Below are 20,946 nucleotides of genomic sequence, written 5' to 3'. Positions count from 1 at the left end.
TTCATTTTGTTGCATATGGATTTTCAATTTTCCCAGCACCATTTGTTGAAGATGCTATCTTTCCTCCATTGCATGCTTTTAGCCCCTTTATCAAATATAAGAAAGTTGTAATTTTGTGGATTGGTCTCTGTGTCCTCTATTCTGTACCATTGGTCCACCTGCCTGTTTTGGTACCAGTACCACGCTGTTTTTGTTACTATTGCTTTGTAGTACAGTTTGAAATCTGGTATCGCTATACCTCCAGATTCACACTTCCTGCTTAGAATTGCTTTTGCTATTCTGGGTCTTTTGTTTTTCCATATGAATTTCATGATTGCTTTATCTATTTCTACAAGAAATGCCATTGGGACTTTAATTGGCATCACATTAAACCTGTAGAGAACTTTGGGTAGTATCGCCATTTTGATGATGTTAGTTCTGCCTATCCATGAACAGGGTACATTTTTCCATCTTCTAAGATCTTCTTCTATCTCTCTCTTTAGGGTTCTGTAGTTTTCATTGTATAAATCTTTCACTTCTTTTGTTAGGTTGATTCCCAAGTATTTTATTTTCTTTGAGGATATTGAGAATGGAGTGATTTTCCTCATTTCCATTTCAGAAGTTTTGTTGCTGATATACAGGAATGCCTTTGATTTATGCATGTTGATTTTATATCCTGCCACTTTGCTGAATTCATTTATTAACTCTAGCAGTTTCTTTGTAGACCCTTTTGGGTCTGTTAAATATATTATCATGTCATCCGCAAATAGCGATAATTTAAGTTCTTCTTTTCCTATTTTTATGCCTTTAATTTCTTTTGTCTGTCTAATTGCTCTGGCTAGTGTTTCAAGAACTAAATTGAATAGAAGTGGTGATAGAGGGCATCCCTGTCTTGTTCCAGATTTTAGAGGGAATGCCTTCAGTTTTTCTCCATTTAGGATGATGCTAGCCTGAGGTTTAGCATATATAGCTTTTACAATGTTGAGGTAAGTTCCTGTTATCCCTAGTTTTTCTAGTGTTTTGAACATAAAGGGATGCTGTACTTTGTCAAATGCTTTTTCTGCGTCTATATAGATGATCATATGGTTCTTGTCTTTAAGTCTATTGATGTGGTGAATAGTATTTATTGATTTCCATATATTGAACCAGCCTTGCATCCCAGGGATGAATCCTACTTGATCATGGTGCACAATTTTTTTGATATGTATTCGATTTGCCAGGATTTTATTGAGAATTTTTGCATCCAAGTTCATTAGAGATATTGGTCTGTAGTTTTCTTTCTTTGAAGTGTCTTTGTCTGGTTTTGGGATCAGGGTGATGTTGGCCTCATAGAATGAATTTGGAAGCGCTCCTTCTTTTTCTGTTTCTTGAAATAGCTTGAAAAGTATTGGTATTAATTCTTCTTTGAAGGTTTTGTAAAACTCTGCTGTATAGCCAACCGGTCCAGGGCTTTTCTTGGTTGGTAGTCTTTAGATGGCTTCTTCAATTTCTTCCTTTGTTATTGGTCTGTTTAAATTGTGTGTGTCTTCCTGACTCAATCTGGGCAGATCGTATGACTTAAGAAATTTATCGATATCTTCACTATCTTCTATTTTATTGGAATATAGGGTTTCAAAATACTTTCTAATTATCTTCTGTATATCTGTAGTGTCTGTTGTGATAGTGCCTTTTTCATCCCGTATGTTAGTAATTTGAGTTCTCTCTCTTCTTATCTTCGTTAGCATGGCTAAGGGCCTGTCGATCTTATTTATTTTTTCAAGGAACCAACTTTTAGTTTTTTTAATTTTTTCAATGGTTTTTTTTTTGTTTCAATTTCGTTGATTTCTGCTCTGATTTTAATTATTTCTTGTCTTCTACTACATTTGCTGTTGTTTTGCTCTTCCTTTTCTAGGTTTTTGAGGTGTAGTGTGAGTTCATTTATTTGTTGGTTTTTTCTTTTTTTGAGGAAAGAACTCCAAGAAATGAATTTACCTCTTAAAACTGCTTTCATTGTGTCCCATAGATTCCGGTATGTTGTGTCTGTATTGTCATTTGTCTCTATGAATTTTTTTATCTCCTCCTTTATGTCTTCTGTAACCCATTGATCATTCAGTAACATATTGTTCATTTTCCATTTGATGTAGAATTTTTCCTTCCTTCTTTTATCATTGATTTCCAGTTTCATTCCATTATGATCAGATATGGTGCATGGTATTATCTCCATGCCTTTATATTTACTAAGAGTTGTCCTATGGCATAATATATGGTCTATCTTTGAGTAGGATCCATGTGCTGCTGAGAAGAATGTGTATCCACTTGATGATGGTTGATATATTTTATATATGTCAGTTAAGTCTAGGTTATTGATTGTGCTATTGAGTTCAATAGTTCCTTTATTCAGCTTTTGTCTAGAGGATCTATCTAATGGTGAGAGCGGTGTGTTGAAGTTACCCATAATTATTGTGTTGTAGCCTATTTGACTCTTGAACTTGAGGAGCGTTTGTTTTATGAACGTTGCAGCTCCATTGTTTGGTGCATACAAATTGATAATTGTTATGTCTTGTTGGTGGATGGTTCCTTTTAACAGTATATAGTGTCCTTCTTCATCCCTTTTGATTAACTTAGGTTTGAAGTTGATTTTATTCAATATGAGTATGGCCACTCCTGCTTGCTTCTGAGGGCCATGTGAGTGATATGATGTTTCCCAACCTTTTACCTTCAGCCTGTGTATGTCTTTTCCTATCATATGAGTCTCCTGAAGGCAGCATATTGTTGGATTTGTTTTTTTGATCCAGGTTACTAGCCTATGTCTCTTGATTGGTGAGTTTAGGCCATTAACATTTAAGGTTACAATTGAAATATGATTTGTACTTCCAGTCATGTTTATTTATTTATTTATTTTAGTTTGGCTAGTTTTTACTTTTTGGTTATTTTCCTCCCCCTTTACTGAGATACCTCCTGCTGTTAGTTTTGGGCACTATTTTTCAATTCCTCTTCTTGTAGTATTTTGCTCAAAATGCTTTGCAGTGCTGGTTTTCTGGCTGTGAATTCTTTTAGCTTTTGTTTATCGTGAAAGATTTTAATTTCATTGTCAAATCTGAAGCTTAATTTTGCTGGATACAGTATTCTTGGTTGGAAACCATTATTTTTCAGCATTTGAAATACATTGTTCCAGGATCTTCTCACTTTTAAAGTCTGTGATGAAAAAATCAGTCGTTAACCTAATTGGTTTACCCCTGAATGTAATCTGCCTCCTTTCTCTCATAGCTTTTAATATTCTCTCCTTGTTCTGTATGTTGGCTGTCTTCATAATTATATGTCTTGGAGTTGGTCTATTACGGTTTTGAATGTTTGGGGTCCTGTAGGCTTCCAGGATTTGGCAATCCATTCCATCTTTCATCTCTGGGAAGTTTTCTAGAATTATTTCATTTAATAAGTTTTCCATTCCTTTGGTTTGATTCTCTATGCCTTCTTCTATTCTGATGACTCTCAAATTTGGTTTTTTTATGACATCCCATATTTCTTGAATAGATTGCTCGTGGGATTTAAGCATCTTTTCTGTGTTGACTATGTTCTTTTCAAGTTGATAAACTTTGTCTTCATTATCTGATGTTCTGACTTCTACTTGATCTAGTCTATTTGTAATATTCTCGTTTGAGTTCTTAATTTGGTTTATAGTTTCCTGCATTTCTAGGATTACTGTTTGATTTTTTTTTAATCTCTATCTCCTGGTAAAGCTCGTTCTTTGCCATTTGAATTTGTTTGTTTACTTCATTTTCAAAATATACTTTTATTGCTTGGACTTGCTGTCTCATGTCTTCTCTAACATTCCTTTCCATCTAAGTTAGGTATGCCTTGAGTTCTTTCCCTATCCCTGTTTCTGATGCTTCAGGTCCTCCTGTAGATTTAAGTTGTCCTGCATTGTTTGTACTCCTTTTTTCCCTTGTTTTTTCATGATGTTCATGCTGCTTTCCAGCTCTATTTGATTGCTGTGTTTCTGCTCTCTTCTGTAAATTTGTTTTGGTTTTGTATATCTCTGTTGTCTCTCCTTTCTGTTGGTAGACTATGCCTGCTAAAGTGGATTCTGCTGGGAAGGAATTCTGACGGCCGAGTTCCAGGGACGTCATCTCTCTGCTATGGCGGGCCCCAGGCTCCTTACTGGGGTGTCTGAATGGAGGGGTGGGACTGGACTGTCTCTGGTTGGTTTCGGCTCCTGGACGCCGGCAGCCGGGCGGTCTCCAGCCGCCCAGTCACGCTGGCAGCTGGCTGGCGATTGGTCACCGTCGGGCATTCGGTCTCCAGCCACCCAGTTGCAGGGGCAATGGGCCGGCTGTTGCTGGTGGGCGGGCAATCTCCAGCCGCCCAGTTGCGCAGGTAGCAGGTAGAGTTTTGCCGGCTGGCGTGCATTCTCCGGCTGCCCAGTCGCAAGGGCCTGGCCTCTAGTCCCCTGGTTTCTCCTGCTAGTCCTGGTTTCTCCTGCTACACCAGATTTCCCCTGAGTGATGCCTCTCGGCAGTTCAAACTGTACTCTGGGCCTGCCATTTGTTGGGCGTGGAGGGTGGCTATTGAGAACCCCCCTCCCCCCCCCTCGCACTCTATTGTTTTGATTTTTTCCGCTTGCCCCCCCCCCACCCGCTGGCAATACAGGTTTTGTTTTCCCCGCTGATGGGAGGGGGAGTTGAAGGTCGGGTGTCTCTAGTTTTCTCTGCATCTTTATGCAGGTTTGCTCTGATAGTCCCTCCCCCAGATAGCCTAGGAGAGATTTTATACGAATTCCCCGCTGTATGGGAGATGAGCTGAGTAACATGCACCTGTTTTATTGTTGCAATCTGTCGGAGAGTGGCGGTGGTTACTTCAGCTCTCTAAGATGGTGGCCGCTGGTTTCCTTGGTGGAGTTTCCGTTGTGGGGGATAGAACTGTCCCGCTTTCTTCCCTGTCTGAAATCCCGAAATCAGCCCGGGGCTCCGTGAGTGCTCAGGCGGCAGGATTCCACAGAATCTGCAGCAATCTCCCTGCTTGCTGGTCACTTCTGGGCAGCTCCCCGCCGTCTGTAGCCACGGGGCGGGCCTCGTGGATTAGTCAGCCCGGATCTCCAGTCACACAGTTGGCTCGTGTATGAGACTCAATTACCAGACCTCGGTGCTGGGAATCCTTCCTCTAGGTTTCAGTGCACCCCCATTTTGGTGTAAGTTCCTAACAAGATAGTTTTTTGTCGTTCTAACTTGTTATTCACCTGCGCAGTGGCGCGGTACACGGGGTGTGATGCACTCTATTCGTCGCCATCTTCGTTAGTTTTATTAGTTTTTACAGAGAATCAGTAGATTTATTGATCCATTTATTGTATGTTTTCTGTCTTATTCCTTAAGCTCTTATCCTTATGAATCCCTTTCTTCTAACTTCTATGGGTATATTTTTCTTCTGTATTAAAAACTCATCTTTCTTTTTAGTCTTCTTAAGACTATATATATCCTTTGAACACTGCTTTAACTACATTCTATAAATTTTGACTTGTAATATTTTTGTTATTATTCAGATATATTTTAGGTATTCTTATTTCTTTGATCCATTAGTTATATGTTTCTAAAAATATTTTTAAAATATATTTTGAAAATTGCTTTGTAACCTAAGTGTACTATGACCAGAGAGTATCTTTAAGATACTAGTTCTCTGAAAATTTACTGAGATTTGTTTATAGCCTACTACATGGTCAAATTTTGAAAGTATGACTGACATTGTTCTATTGATCTATCAATTAGTAAGAAATTTATGAACATCTCCCAATTTGATGTGGGTTTGTTGGTATTGCCTTGTGGATTTTGTTTGCTCACTTGCTTGCTGTAGAAATTTTAAAGCCATTTTAAAGATCTTTTACCTTAAAGTCTACTTTTCCTGATAGCAGAGCACTACTAGCCTGGTATATTAGAGCAATTGTACATTGTTCATGTAGATGTGTTACAGTCTTCAGTCTTCTTCTGTTTTTCAAAGGACCTTTTTATTTGTTTGTTTATTTGTTTGATTATTTATTTATTTTTTAATTTCCTTGCTCCATATCCCCAGAATATAGAGTGGACATCAAGTTTCTTTACAGCTTCTCTAGGCTGGTGCATGTAGTATTTGTAGACTCCTTTTAATGAACTGGGCAACTGTGAAGGGCTAAGGTTAATGTGATATTATGTCTTCCTGAATTTTATAGGAAAACATTTAATTTTTATTTTCCCATTTGGCATTTCTGCAGCAAACTAACTACTTATCGTGACGGCTGTGCAGCCTTGGCCAACTATTCCAGATGTTATGCCTTATTTTTGAATCTGATAAACAAATACCAGAATAAGCAGGTCAGTTCTTCATGCATTTGATTCTTCAGTGTCTTCTGTGTTTTTGTACTGTCATATTTGTGCATGCCCATGATGAATGACTTCTAATAGATTCCTATTAGAAGCTTCCATTAGATGTATAATGTACTGCCCTAGGAGGCAGTGAGCTACCTCCAGGTATTAGATAAGGAATAATTTGAGGCAGAAAATGTCTCAATGGGATATAGTTCAAGGGGACTCCTGGCTTATGGAGGAGGTAGGGTGGACTACAGGAGTGTTGGTCCTCCCAATGACCCATAGACGACCTACATGACAGTCATCTTGCACTAGCTATTTCAGTAGGAAGCTCAGTAGGCTCCATCCCAGGCCTGTGGAGTCAGAGGGGTGGAATTAGACCTGTCCACCTGCATTTTAACAAAGATCATGACAACTTCTGATGCAAATTAAAGTTTAGGATCCCTCTATACTGGCTGTCCCTGGAAGATTCTTATAGTTCTTAAATTCTCTAATTTTTTTGACTGTGTTGTATTTAGAAGATGGAATTTCTAGGTAAAGGATATAAATGAGATAATTTGGGGTGTTGTTTTTGTTCGGGGTTATTTATTTATTTATTTTTGTAGTACTGGGGATTGAACCTAGGGGATGTGGCTTAGTGGTTAAGCACCCTGTGTTTAATCTCCAGTACCAAAAAAATAAATAAATTAATTAAAGGTGATAAAATCTTGGTTAAAGTGCCAGTAAGTTTTTTGTTTTTTAAAAACTGATTTACAAATATGCACTTGAATTTGAATTCTGGATATTTGGCTTACAAATGCCTATACCTATATATTTTTTATTTTCTATAAATTACATATTTTGAAAGATTTCAAGGTGTAGTAATTCACCATGTCAAGTGAAGAATGAATTTGATTAATCTACCTTAACATATTTATTTAAGTGTCCATGAAACATTTAATTTAAATTTAGGGCAATATATCATTAGAACTGTAATCTTTGGACAAACGAATTAACCCAATGAAAAGCTTAGGTACTCTTCTTCCTGAATTTCTTTTTTAAGGGAAAAAAAAGTTAAATGACAGAAAAGAGAATATATTATAGTCAGAAAAGAAATCTTTTAGCTGTTAAAAGAGATTTATTTATATACTATAATTTCATGGAGTTGAGATAATTTTACTTTACCATCATTGTTTTTTCTACTTTGGTAGTTTGGTCTTGAGTAAATTAGATTACTTTTAACTAGAGGAGACCACTTTGTGCCTTACTCTACGATTTTCAAGTGAGGTGAAAGAAAATATTTCTGTTTAATGTTTGATTTCAAGCTATGTCAAAACTTAGTTTATTTTTTTAAAAGGAAGAGTATAGGCAAAGAGCCCTGTTGTTTTGTGGCATTGCTAGTAGATACTGTTTTGTCTATGATTATAGCTTATCTGATAGCCATTGTTACTAAGCTAACAAAAATCCTAGTATCTTGCCAACCTGACAGACTGGAGATGTCAGTATTGGTCAGGGGATGCTTTTTCTGGTTTAAGGGACTAAGTAGCCTAACAAGTGACATAAAGTTTTGTCACCCTTCTCACTAAACTGCTTTCCACTTGGTTTAAAAGTCACATGTCTCTATTAATTTATAATTTTGTTTTCCTATTAAAATTAATTTCCAAAGAAGAATGAAGAGCATATTTCATATAGAACCACCAAAGAAAAGCATAATTTATTATTTTAATCACGAAACTTATTTTAATCACTGTGGTGAAAATCACATTAAAATGTATTACATATTTCCTTTCCATCTTAGAAGATATTAAAAATAATTTAACCTCAGCTGGATATGCTGGGGCACACCTGTATTCTGAGCAACTCCAGAAGCTGAGGCAGGAGGATCGAAAGTTCCAGGCTAGTCTCACCAACTAAGCACCCCTGAGTTTAATCCCCAGTGCTGGGGGTGGAAGGGAAGAGTCCTTTGGGTCCTCTCACCAAGAGCCTGTTATGATGTTCCTAATTGCCAGCAAATAAGAGCAAAGCAGAAATTATAACCAAAGGCAGAGGTAAGCAAGCAGTAGAAAAGAGAGAGAGAAAAGCTATAGAAGGAAGACACAGACAGTTAAGGAAACTCATCAGTAGACTTGGGTACTGGAAGTGGGGGACTAAGAGCCTCTAGAGCAATAACTGGACCTTAGAATAATGACTTTTGAACTATCATTATTATTCTTTCTGGGGATTGAGCCCAGGGTGCTTTACCACTGAGCTACATCCCCAGGCCTTTTTATATTTTTATTTTGAGACATTATTCTCAGGGCCTCACTAAATTGCTGAGGCTGGCTTTGAACTTGTACTCCTCTTGCCTCAGCCTCCTGGGCTGATAGGATTACAGGTGTGCTCCACCATGCCCAGTCCAAATAATTCTTTGATCAGATTTCTCTAATGACCTCTCATCTTTAAAAAAACAATTCATATTTAAAGATATAGCTCTCTGATCCTCTGCTCCATGAAGCTTCCCAAGATCACTCAATTCCTCCCTCATCAGTACATCATTTTAAAGACTTCAGTGTAGCTGGTACATCTGGCTCCTAGGCCCAGAACCAGGAACCCAACCAGTATGTCTAGGGTCATAACCATGCCACTGTGATTAAAAACAAAAACAAAAAACAAAAAGAAAGGAAAATCCAAAACTTAGAAATAAGGTGTCATGGGGGAGGAGACGTGTCCTGACAAAGTCATGCTGGGCCTTTGTGCAGTGGCCCGCCCATGATTTCAGTCTCGGGACAATCTACAGGTGTTTGAATTGGCTATCTACTGTGTGATTAGAATCCGGATAGTATGAAGTTACACATTAATTTGTAGATTTCTGTCTGGTAGACAGAATCACCACAAAAGTTATGTTTTTACTACTTTGTAGGCTATTAGCCAGGTGTATGGCTAAGCTAGATATCATTTTTTATGGTAGTTCTGTTTAGATATACATGGCAGTAGAATGTATTTTGATACATTATACCACATGGAGTGTAACTTATTATTAGATCCCATCCCTGTGGTTGTACCTGGTGTGGAGTTTCACTGGTCATGTATTCGTATATGAATATAGGAAAGTTATGTCCGATTCATTCTACTGTCTTTCCCATTCCCATCCTTTCTCCCTTCCTTTCATTCCCCTTTGTCTAATCTAGTGAACTTCTGCTCTTCCCTCCCTCCAAGCTAGAAATCTTATTCTAATGTTCCTTATTTTTAAAAATTTCTGGCAATTAAAAAACCTCAGAGCCTTGCACACATTAGGAAAGTTCTGTGCCACTGCACTACATGCTCAGCCCTTACTTTAATATTCCTCTAAATGCTTGTAAACTCCCCATTCTTTAATTATTCTTGAGATCAACTTTGTCATTATATAGGATCTCTCCTGTAGGACACAAATATTTAAATGTGTTGATTTTATCTTTATTTATATCATATTATTTTTTTCTAAAATTTTTTTTAGTTGTAGATGGATACAATACCTTTATTTTATTTTTATGTGGTGCTGAGGATTGAACCCAGTGCCTCATGAACCCAGTGCCTCACATATGCCAGGCAAATGTGCTACCACTGAGCCCCAGGCCCAGCCCCTGAGTCATATTCTCAATGTCTCTATTTCCCTTTACTTAAAGATTGAAATGGGGACTGGGGTGTGGCTCAGTGGTAGAGCACTCACCTAGCACGTGCGAGGCCCTGGGTTCAATCCTCAGCACCATATAAAAATAAATAAATAAAGGTATTATGTCCAACTACAACTAAAAAATAAATATTAAAAAAAAGATTGAAATGTTACAGTTTTGAGCCATGGCTTTGATTTTTATCTAGTAAGAGAGATACTTAATTTATATTTTCCTCAAAACCAAAATATTTTGGAAGCACAGGGAAAGAGGTCATATGTCAAGGAAGTGATTATGTGTCCCAACTACTTCCAAAAATCATTAACCAAAAGCTCCCATAAATCTTTGTAAAAATATTTCTCTTGTTGTTCTTCAAATGGTTTTCATTAGTGTAGCTGCCTCACCCACTACTGAGAGTTCCCAAGAGAAGCAGACTTCTCTCGATAAACCTGGAATGTCGCCGGTAGAGTAGGCTCATGATAAGTACTAAAAGAATGATTTTGACTATGTGGAACATTTTGGAATCTGTAAAGTGCTATAAAATATTTTTTCTAATACTCAATTACTTCTTCCTTAAATATTTACTTTTTTCTTCCTAGTTTGGAGGAGGAAATAATAAGGATTTTTTTCCCATATTTTTCCTATTGGTGGCCTTCCACAAACAAGAGCAGAAAAGAAATGATGAATTTTAAATGACTTCAAACCAGCAAAGCAACTTAGGTTCATGTTCCTCTTGGCTCAGGTGGCCAATTGAATCTGATTTGTTTTCACTCTTTTTCTAGAAATAAAATTAATTTCCAGAAACCCCACACCATAGTCTGATGTGAGTGTATTGATTTGAAGTGGTTAAAACTTTGCTACACCTGAGGTTCGCTGGGATTGAGGTTTAGAGCTGATCTTTGAAAAGTAATTTGGCCCTCCAGCAACTTAAATAGAATTACTACTTCCTATAATTATTTTTGTTTCAACCCTAGGAAATGTTTCTGAAGAGTAACTTGGGTTGTAGAAATATACTTTGGGAGATTTGTAGCTTGTACAGAGATTTGTACACAGCTATCACTGAGTGCTTAAACAATCAGTAAGAGCTCGCATACTTTACCTTTGTACTGAGAGGTTAGGTGAGCCTCTGTTTTAAAAGCCTAATGTTTAGAATCAGCATAGGTTTCATGTATCTAAGACCTTTATTTTTGCTTGTGTGTGTGTGTGTGGTTTCTAAGGAATTTATTTAATCAACTTCCAGAGTGCTCTAGAAACCTGCATTTTTAACAAGGACCCCAGATGATTCTAGATCTTACATTAAAGTGTGGTTTAGAGGAGCGTTTTGAAACTTCATTATGTCAGATTACGTAGATAGTAAAAGTAAATTTAAAGTCATGTAATTGAATGAGAGAATTTCTTTATAAAGTAATATAATGTGGTTGTGAAAATGAAATTGTCTATATAGTTACAATCCTAAAATAAGTATGCTAAATCAAAATCTACTCAACAATAAGAAACATTAACAGGGAAAATTCAAGTACAAATGAAGACATTCTCTGAATTCCTATGTTTCATGGAACATGAAAAATCACCAATCTTTTATTCCATTTCGTGTACATTGTTCTGTACCTGCATTCTCTGTGTCGGACTGGTTCCCTGGATTTATTTCATTTTTCTGTGTGAACTCTCCACAAGTGGATATCATTGGCTACTGTTTTAGAAGAATGACCGTCCTTCTGGGTGTCCATTGTTAGTCCTCATGCTTACTTCATACCCCTGCTGTCAAACAGAACCTGGCTCTTCCTCACAGAGCCCTGCTTGTCACTAAGACTCATTTCAAAATTATATCACTTTTATGGCTGTGTTTTAAAGAACATAGAAACAGAAATAGAAAGGAAGAAAGAAAAAGAAGGAAAGAAAAAAAGAAGAAAGGGAGAAAGGAAGGGAGAAAGAAAGACCTATACATTGATAAGTGTCATAAATGTCACTCACACCTCTGAATGTGATCTCATCAGGCTGATGAGCTCCACAGGAAGCTGTAACTAGGGCTTCCACAGCCCATCCAGGGGAAATCCTGCTAGTAATCCAGGTAGTACCAGGGCCAACTGCTGTTGGGACAAGTAAAATACTTCCTCCTTGTCTGTTGTTGTTTTCTATTTTAAAGGAGGAGGATGGAAATTATGTGAGAAACCATTATCAAAAGTAAAAAAAAAAAATTACATTATTTTTAATTTCCCACTATTCTTTATCTTTCTTTATCTCTTATCAAGGTCAAGTCTGATTTCTATATACAAGAACAGGTCTTTATGAATATACTTCATCTGTCTGTTATAGTCTATCGGTAATAAGGGGGGGTAGGCAGGTTTCACTTTTGTTTTCTACACATCTGTGTTGTGAAAATTATTTGCGAGAAACATAGATTTATTATTTTTAAAAAAGCAGTTTTATAGAAACAGACTGTGGTGAGTTCTTTCCTGTCTTAAATCAGTGGCTCCCAAACTTTCCTTATCATCAGAGTCACCAGCACCAGAAGAGCTTTAAAAATACAGGTTCCCAGGCCCCACCCTGGGAGAGTCTGATTCAGGCCTGGGGTGGGACCCAAGAAACTAATTTTGAGAGACTCCAGCAAGGAATTCTGATGAGCAGCAGATTTGGGAACCTATACATTTTTAAGGTGGTTCCTTAAAATGCTTTTCTCCAATATTGACAGCATTGAGTTGCCCCCCAAAATGCAAGAGATTTTAAAGTGATTAATCAAATCAGCCACAAAGGGTCAGTCTTTCTCTACTGTTGCTTGGCTGACAGCAGACCTTCCTGACAGTAAAAACCAAATTGACTATAGCCTCCAGGCACTGATGTAAGTAAGCGTCCCCTGGAAGTGGTGACACCCATTTGCCTTTTACCCCTTACAACAACAGCTGAGGGACAGTTTCTTAGAGAAAACAGGATGGTACATAAGACTCTTCCCTAAGCGTGCTCTGCCAGACTGTCGACACAAGTTGTCCTGGGACCAAAGCTAGTTTGACAAGGTGGCCATTGTGTGGATAAAGCCTCAAGCATAGGGTCAAAGTAAACCATTCAGGACGGATGAGAACAGGACCCTCAGACTCTCAGAACTGCCTACCCAAGAGATACATTGATTGCAGTTAGCTAGATAAGCTAGAGTTGTTGGTTCATTTGTTTTGTGAAAAAGCCACCAAGATTTTTTTATTAAAACAATCACCAAGTGTTCCTGCAGATGTCCTGTTTGAGAGTTCAGTAAATACCCATATCTAAACTTTGTTAAGTTTGCAACAGATAAATTTGAGAGTGATTGGTCCATTAGTCCAGATTTTACCACCATAGTAGCCCTCTGTGAACGGGCCTCAGGCTGCATGAGATGGTTGTGTTATATAGCCAGGGAGTTCTGCTTCATCAACTGTCTCAATGAAAAGGAATCCACTCCTCCCAGCTCTCATGACAGACTTCTGCAGGGACAACAGGGGAAACTTTGTTGGCTCATATCTATGCAGTTAATTTGTCCAAGATCCATGACCCAACTAATAACTCCAGTTCCCATAGACACAAAAACAGCATTTTAGTCAGCTTGATGCAGTTTGAAAGCTAAACTTTAGAGTTAGGTAAAAATGCTGACCAAAATTCAATTAAATGACAAATCTCGTTTAAGAACTATGCACATATTGTCTGCTTTATGGTGTAAACTACATTTGGTGCAAACCAAATGTGCAAACAGATGGGCTTAATAACGAAGGAAGAAGCAGGGCTGCTCTCAGCTTTGTGAAGCAGAGCCTGCCTTAGGAGGTGCCTCTGACGTCAGTGTTGCTACATTTAGCAGCTCAGCAAAATACATGTGGGTTTGTTTTTTGGAAGAACATGAAGGGATTTTCCCCCATTTCTTCTGTAAATATCTACAGGGAAAGAGATCTGGTAAAATGCCTCAAATCAGACAAGATGCAATATTTTGCAATGGTCACTCACTGTCCAAAGAGAACAACCTTTATCTGCATTCTCATGACTTGTGCCTATCAATCCACTGTCTATTTAACATTCTGCACTTGTAGATATGATGAGTTCCTTGGTTTTTAAAAAAAAAAAAAAAAAAAAACAGAACTTCCAGATGCTGGGGAGTCATTGTCAGAGTCTTTGCAAACACTGTCTGGGAGTTGCCAGGCTCGTCCTTGCTTGTGCAAGAAGTCAGACTTCTTTTAGGGTAAGTGGTTGTTTGCAGCCACGCTGTGCAGTGGACAGTGATTTGCAATTCTTAGGCATTGTGGTGTCAGAAATGAGACCTGGAATGTCTGGACAGTGTGGGCTGAAAGCAAAACCTCCCCCACTTTTGTAGCTCCTTATTTCTAACGCAATCCTATCCCATTGGCAGCCCAGAGATAACCAGTGACCTCTCTTTCGCCTCCATTCTCTTTGGGGCCGCAGAGGATTGGTTCTGAAGACTCCTCCACCCCTTCCCCTGGCGCCTTTGTATGGCAACTTGGCTCCACAGGCCCTCTGCCTCCTCCCTGGCAGGAGGTGCCCTGTGGCTGTCTTCCCAGCCCGGCTGCCGGCACATTCCCAGTGGGTGCCCAGAACACTTGGCTGAGCTGCTCCCTTTTTCAGCCTTGGCCTTGGCCTGCACCCCTGACAGGGCAGGCGGCACAATAAGCCCTGAGTTTGTTCATTTTTTCCAGTCCTGCTGTTTTGCCCTTGTGGAACTGGCTCTTCCCCCACTCAGCATGGAACCAAATGCCTGATTTATGTCTGCTGGCTTAAAAAAGAACCGAACACAGTGAAATTCTAGCATTGCCCTGATACTTCTGAATGATAGCCACATTTAGAGGCATGTAGTGGGGGAATGAGTAGATGGATGAAGAAATCAAGTATTATCTCTTGTTGTTTTAAATTATTTTCTGTTAAGATTGTAGGGTTTGAGCCTCCAACATCTCAGATTCTTCCATTTTATATAGTTAAACACTCAGGCAAACTGTTAACCTGCCTTCCATGCCCTGGGATTAATGAGCATTTTTTATAGCAGTGCACAATCTGTCTTACAATTTGGTAACATTTTTCTGTTCTTCAAGCCACCTATCAGCTCAAGTACCATTTGTTTAAGGGTGAGGAAGTTGGATTAAATGATGCAAATTGCAAATCTTGATTCAACCCTCAGGTGTGAGAAGTTTCCAACCAGAGTTTAAGAGGGCATTTAAGTAATTTAATTTTCTGGTTTAGAGAGAATACAGAGTTTAAGGCCATTTGCACTCCCTTCAGTTTTTAACCTATTCTTGAAAATCTTTTAAAAATGTTTTCCTTTGCTCAGTAGAAATAGTCCTCGCCTAAATAAGTGGAGTCTGCTGAACATAGTTCATCCTTTCTGTGACAGCTTGATGTTGGTCCTTTCCCATGGCCAATATTATGCACATGAGCTATTTTAAGGTACTGTAGGAAGGGTGTGGGAATTGGGGAGGACTGTGTTCACTTTGGGGAGCAAGGTGAAGTAATGCAGAAGTGGTCTCACCAGATCAGATGGAGCATTAGATGCCGGGCAGGGGGATGATGTAATAGTTGTACTTCAAGAAGTGGTGTTTTGGGGGCTGGGGTTGTGGCTCAGCTGTAGAGCACTTGCTTAGCACGTGTGAGACCCTGGGTTTGATCCTCAGCACCATATAAAATTAAATAAATAAAATAAAGATATTGTGTCCAACCACAACTAAAAAGTAAATAAATATTAAAAACAAACAAACAAAAAAAAGAAGTGGTGTTTTGGACAGGCACAGTAGTTGATGCCTGGAACCCAGCTACTGAGAGGCTGAGGCAGGTGGATAGAAAGTTCAAGACCAGCCTCAGCAACTTAGTGAAACCCTGCCTCAAGATAAAGTAAAATGAAATAAAACAAAGGGCTGTCATTGAAACTGGACATAGGCCATTCTGTTCAGCACAGTTTTGCCCCTTATTTTGTTCCAGTTAAAGTAATTTTATCTACAGGCCTAGAGGGCCCCTTTAGTCCAAGTAACATGCTTGCTCATTAGGGCACAACATAAGCTGAACTAGGGAAAGATCCTGGGCTATAACTGGAATGCTCAGTGGAGGCCAGGCCTCCTACAGTAGGTGGACCCATGTGTCTAAGCTCTAGTTGGCTGAAGCAGTTGCTGGGCTGATTCCATTTTAAGCAAAATTAGAAAGTCAATGTGAACTGGTTATACTAGACTGCCTTCTTTAGGAAAAAAACATTCTCTCTCCTGATTCATCTTCAGTGTGCTGTTTCAAAAACACATAGTTATGGTGTGAAAATGCAGCTTTGTGTTAAATTTAATAAAAATGTAATAAAAGAGGAGTGTTGATTTATGGATGGTTCTCAGATATTGCGTAAGAATAAAGGAATGGAAGATGTACACAGAGGAATTACAAATCAATGATTGGGGCCTTAGTTTAATTTCTACAAATCTTTGCAGGCTATTTAATCAAGTGATACTTTATAGATCTGAGGTGGATTGGGCTGCTGAGCAACACATAATCTCTCCATAGTACTGCTCAGGGCAGACTCAGTTCAGTGGGAGAGACTTCTGGAGTGGAGCTGAAGCCACTCGTGATCCTGGCGGGGTACAGGCTGTGCAGAGCCCTCTTGCTCAGCCTGCTGCTTCAGGATTGCAGGTTAGCCAAGGCAAGCCCTGGTGTGGGAGCAAGCGAACACTAGCTCTGCCAACCTGTCGTGAGACTGAGTCTATTTTGGCCTATTCCCTGCTCCCTAGATTCGAGGAGAACATTTGAAAAGGTAAAAAGAAAAGATTCCTTAGCCAACCCTGAGGAAGAGGACAGAAGCAGCGAGCACAGCAGTTTCTGGAAGTTGGGTGCTGTGAACGGCACAATCTGCCATCCCCATTTGTTGATCTTGCATGCCATCCTCCAGTTGGCACGGCTGCTGCCAGGAGCCGCCCCCTCCTTCTTCCCTCTGAGGCAGGGAAAGAGATAGCGTGGCAGTATTAACTCTTCCTGCCCTGCAGCCTAGACTTTCTTTTTCCCCACATCGGGCTTAACCCACATCATGTTAGGACCCACCGAGATGTTAGAGTCAGAGAATTTTAGAAGTGGAAAGGGCCCAGGGGAATTTCCAGGAAAAGAAAAGCAGCATCTAACTTACCCAGATTAGGTCATGTGACAGTGGGTAGAAGTAATTTGAATTTTGAAGAAGGATGGTCACTAAGAAAACCTGCTTTATCTACAGCCAGGATCGGTTCTAAATACTCTGCACAGATCAGCAGTGATAGGTGGCGGTGATTCAAGGCAGAGTAGCCTGCTGGGTTAGATTAAGAGAAAAACAAGCCCATTACATGGAGGTGAAGCAGCAAGTTCTAAGAAGAGGGAAAGGGGGCGGGGGGGGGTGCAGTACATCTGAGCATCCTTCAGAATATGGCGGTGACATTTTGGGGGTGAACTGATTAGTCCTAGTAATGATTTATAGCAATCAGAATGAACTGGCTATTAATTCCTTAAAAAGCATTTATTATCACTCATCATGTCCTCCCGGTTTTATTTAATATACATTTGTGGAAATGAAAGAAGAGCACAATCCAGGGAACATGGCTAAGTCCAAATGGTTAATGTCACTGTCACTGCCATCAAATGTGTGAGGGAGATTGCTGTCCTGCTGTGAGAGTCTCTGAATAGCTTTGTTCAGATGACAGAAGTGGGTCATCACTTTTAGTGGATTAGTTAATTTGTGTATGTAAAGCCTCACATCAGGGCCTGGCACATCATAAATTCTGTGTTAGTTGCTGTTACTATTGCTATTATTATTATTATTAATTATGATGATTTTTTGGAAGTAGGACTATAGAGTGTCTCATCAGAAAACAGTGAAGCATTCACAAAAATTTTGCTCACGGTGCTCAGCTTAGAAAATATAAAACAGAAATTTTCCACCAAGGAGCTCAATTCTTGAGAATGCTCTCTGTTTCTTGTGGGAAAGCTACTTTTTCTGTTGGGTCTGGCCCTAGGAGAAGCTTCCACCTTGGTACTCTCCTTCCAGAGCACAGGAGGCATTCAGGAATTACTTGAAAGGACTGTTGGGTTTATGGGATTCCAGGATAACAATCAGATTGTGTGTGCTTGTTCTAGGTTCAAGTCCCACAGGCTCCAGCTTCTTTGGGGAATGGCTAGGTGATCAAAGAACGACATGGGGATGCAGGCCTATAATTTCAGTAACTGGGGAGGCCAAGACAAGAGGATCACAAGTTCAAGGCCAGCCTGAACAACTTAGCAAGAAGCTATCTCAAAAAAATAAAAAGGGCTGAGGATCTACTACTACCTCAGTAGTAGATCTCCCCTGAGTTCAATCCCTAATACTGTGGTGGGACCTATTTATTTTTGTTACAGTGGATTGAACTCAGGGTCACTTAACCCCTGAGCCATGACCCCAGCTCTTTTTGTATTGTGTTTAGAGGCTGGGCTTTGCTAAATTGCTGAGGCTGGCTTTGTGATCCTCCTGCTCCAGCCTCCAGAGCTGCTGGATTACAGGTGTGCACACAGTGCCCGGCCCCCATCTATACCTTCTTAAGACTCCTTTTGCCCACCCTGCCCTTCCTACGCATACTACCACGCTCTGTTGACTTTTCAAGGTTGAGCTCAAGTTCTTTCTTGATAACTCTGCTGATCCCTCCATAATGTCCTCTTTTGTAAACTCTTCTAAGAATGTTGGGTCTGTCCCACAGTTTATAGCCATTAACTAACATTTTACTGATAAGACAGTGAGAAGGTTTCCATGTAATACCTGAATTGTTACTCAATTTAACTTGTGCTTTGCCTATTTTATCTCGTTTACTATCACAATGCAATATTTTCCCCATTTTGCAAATGAGTTCCCAGGGACTCTGAGGTTGAGTCAAGTTCCTGTCTGAACCTAGACCCCCTGGCTGTAGGGCTGGAATTCATAATCCCCTTTGCTGTCCGGCTCCTTGCTTGGCCATTTTGGTCTTAGCTGTTTCCCCGCACAGGTTAGCCTTACCTTCTCAAATAGATTATAAATTCGTCAGAGCACTGTATCTCATCCTTGTTTACGATGTTGTGTGTTCCTCTAGGCCCCGCCCCATAGCGACATTATCTAAGAACTGACATTCTCTTTCCCAGGGTGGAGCAAACAGCAGATCCTCCTAATTGGATGGTGGCTGTGATTGGTTGACTGCTGTGAGTTGAACCATTTCCAAAAATGAATGCTGTCCTGGATCAGCTCCAGTTCTTGCCATAGTGTTAGGCTCTGTCCTGTCTGAATGTTGGCAAATGGCTCCCAGCTGCACAGCAGAGCCTTGCTGATTCTCTGCCAGTGAGTGTCAGGGGAAACTTTTTTTTCTTTTTCTTTTTTCCTTTTTTTTTTTTTAATCTTTCAAGAACAAGAAGGAACAAGTTAGTATTGGCAGAGTAGTCGTAGGCAAATCTAAAAGTTGTCCTCTGCCCTTAGTCCTCCCAGTCTCTTTGCCCCACCCAATACCCTGCGCTGGGCCCCTGGAGTCCCACGTGGTTCTGTGAGCCTTGATGAAAATGTACCCAGCCGGTCATATTTGTCTGCTTCAATCAGCTGATAAGTACCAGTCTGATCCACAAAGTCAGGTTTATGGTAATCCCTTCTGGCCACATATTTGCATTTTAAAAAGAGATAATCCCATAACTGTCCGCAGGCTGGCAACGCCAAAGAAGAGATAACTAAATGACACCCTAAGTGGGAGGCAGGGAGCAGATAGAGAAAGGACTCCAAGTCTGGGTAATCTTGGGTTCAAATCCTTCTCCACCCCTCACGGGTCATGTGACCTGCAGTTTCTTCAGGACCCAGTTTCTTGCCTATAAAAGGGCACGATGCAGTGCATAATAATAAAAGTTGTCCCCCAGGCCAGTGGTAGCCCTCAATAAGCATTACTTTAATGTGGAGAACTTGCCTAGCCTGTGGGAGGCCCTGGGTTTGAGCCCCAGCCCCACAAAAAATGAAATAAGAGTCTCATCCTCCCAGATGATCTACTGGTGGGTAAGACTTTTACTCTGAGCATAAAGAAGTGCTCAGTGTCTGAGGGGCCCTTCATTTCGGTCTGTTTTAGTACTGCTTCAGTGCCATTCATGCAGTGGCTCTCAAATGGGGATGATGTTGCTCTGGGAGACAATTAGACATTTTGGTGGTCACTTCTGGAGAGGTGCTACTGGCATCTAACAAGAAGATAGATGCTTTTAAACACCCTACAATGCACAGGAACCCCCTGACCCCAATAACAAGTAATTATCCAGTCCCAAATATCAATAATGCCGAAATTAAGAATCCTGTTTTGACACAGTCCACTTTTGGGAAATGCCTGACTTTTGGAAATGGAGTGCTTCGGCAGGAGGTTAATTCTTAGAAAAAGATTTGGATGCTCAAGAAGTCTGTTAGTGTCAAAACTTAGAATTCCATGACACATTGTCCCACTCAACTTATTGTTCTCTAGGGAGAAAAAGGCCACCCAGAATTGAAATTCCGAAGGATGAAGGATGTGAAGTTAATAGGCCTCGCTGATCACATCAATCAGCTTGTATTCTTTTGTTGCCACCAAATCCTTTTACTCTCCTGTCAATTTGCACTCATCTTGGGAATCAAATACCGCATAAGTTAGTAACAGCCAGACGTGTTACATTTTACTGTTAATTAAATTAAGAGTAAATTAAGTATGACTTTTCTTTCTAATCACTTTGTTCTTATAACTCTTTGTCCTTCATTTATTTCAGGATCTAGTTATTCGTATTGTTTTTATTCTTGGCAACCTGACAGCAAAGAATAACCAGGCTCGGGAACACTTTTACAAAGAGAAAGGGAGCATGGAGACACTGCTCTCATTATTCCAGACCTTCTACCAACTCGATCTGCATTCGCAGAGGCAGGCACCTCCAGGAGCCGATCGGCCTGTCGCTCAGAGGCCACAATCAGAGGTGGAGGACATACTCATCAAGCTGACCCGTGTGCTGGCCAACATAGCCATTCACCCGTGCATTGGCCCAGCTCTGGCCACCAATCCACAAGTCGTGGGCCTGCTGCTGACCATACTGGGTAAGAGCCAAGACCCTAAGATGCTTCTGTG

The 20,946-nt window shown here is 40.0% G+C and overlaps 1 protein-coding gene and 1 non-coding gene across 6 annotated transcripts in view; both read left to right on the top strand.

Annotated features, from left to right (window-relative positions):
• Armc2 (armadillo repeat containing 2) overlaps nt 1-20,946 on the top strand; it is a 117,208-nt gene that overhangs the window by 76,196 nt on the left and 20,066 nt on the right. For all 5 annotated transcript variants that reach the window (XM_005330148.5, XM_040283181.2, XM_005330149.5 and 2 more), the window contains 2 exons: nt 6,194-6,293; nt 20,597-20,915. In XM_005330148.5, the coding sequence (XP_005330205.2) occupies nt 6,194-6,293; nt 20,597-20,915 (419 nt within the window). The remainder of the gene's footprint in view (nt 1-6,193; nt 6,294-20,596; nt 20,916-20,946) is intronic.
• Trnaa-agc (transfer RNA alanine (anticodon AGC)) lies at nt 9,922-9,993 on the top strand. The gene has a single exon. It is a non-coding gene; the product is annotated as a tRNA-Ala (tRNA).

Source organism: Ictidomys tridecemlineatus, chromosome 8, assembly GCF_052094955.1.
Source record: "Ictidomys tridecemlineatus isolate mIctTri1 chromosome 8, mIctTri1.hap1, whole genome shotgun sequence".
Taxonomy (NCBI): domain Eukaryota; kingdom Metazoa; phylum Chordata; class Mammalia; order Rodentia; family Sciuridae; genus Ictidomys; species Ictidomys tridecemlineatus.
The sequence above is the reverse complement of the archived record's forward strand: the minus strand, read 5'-3'. Positions and strand labels throughout refer to the sequence as shown.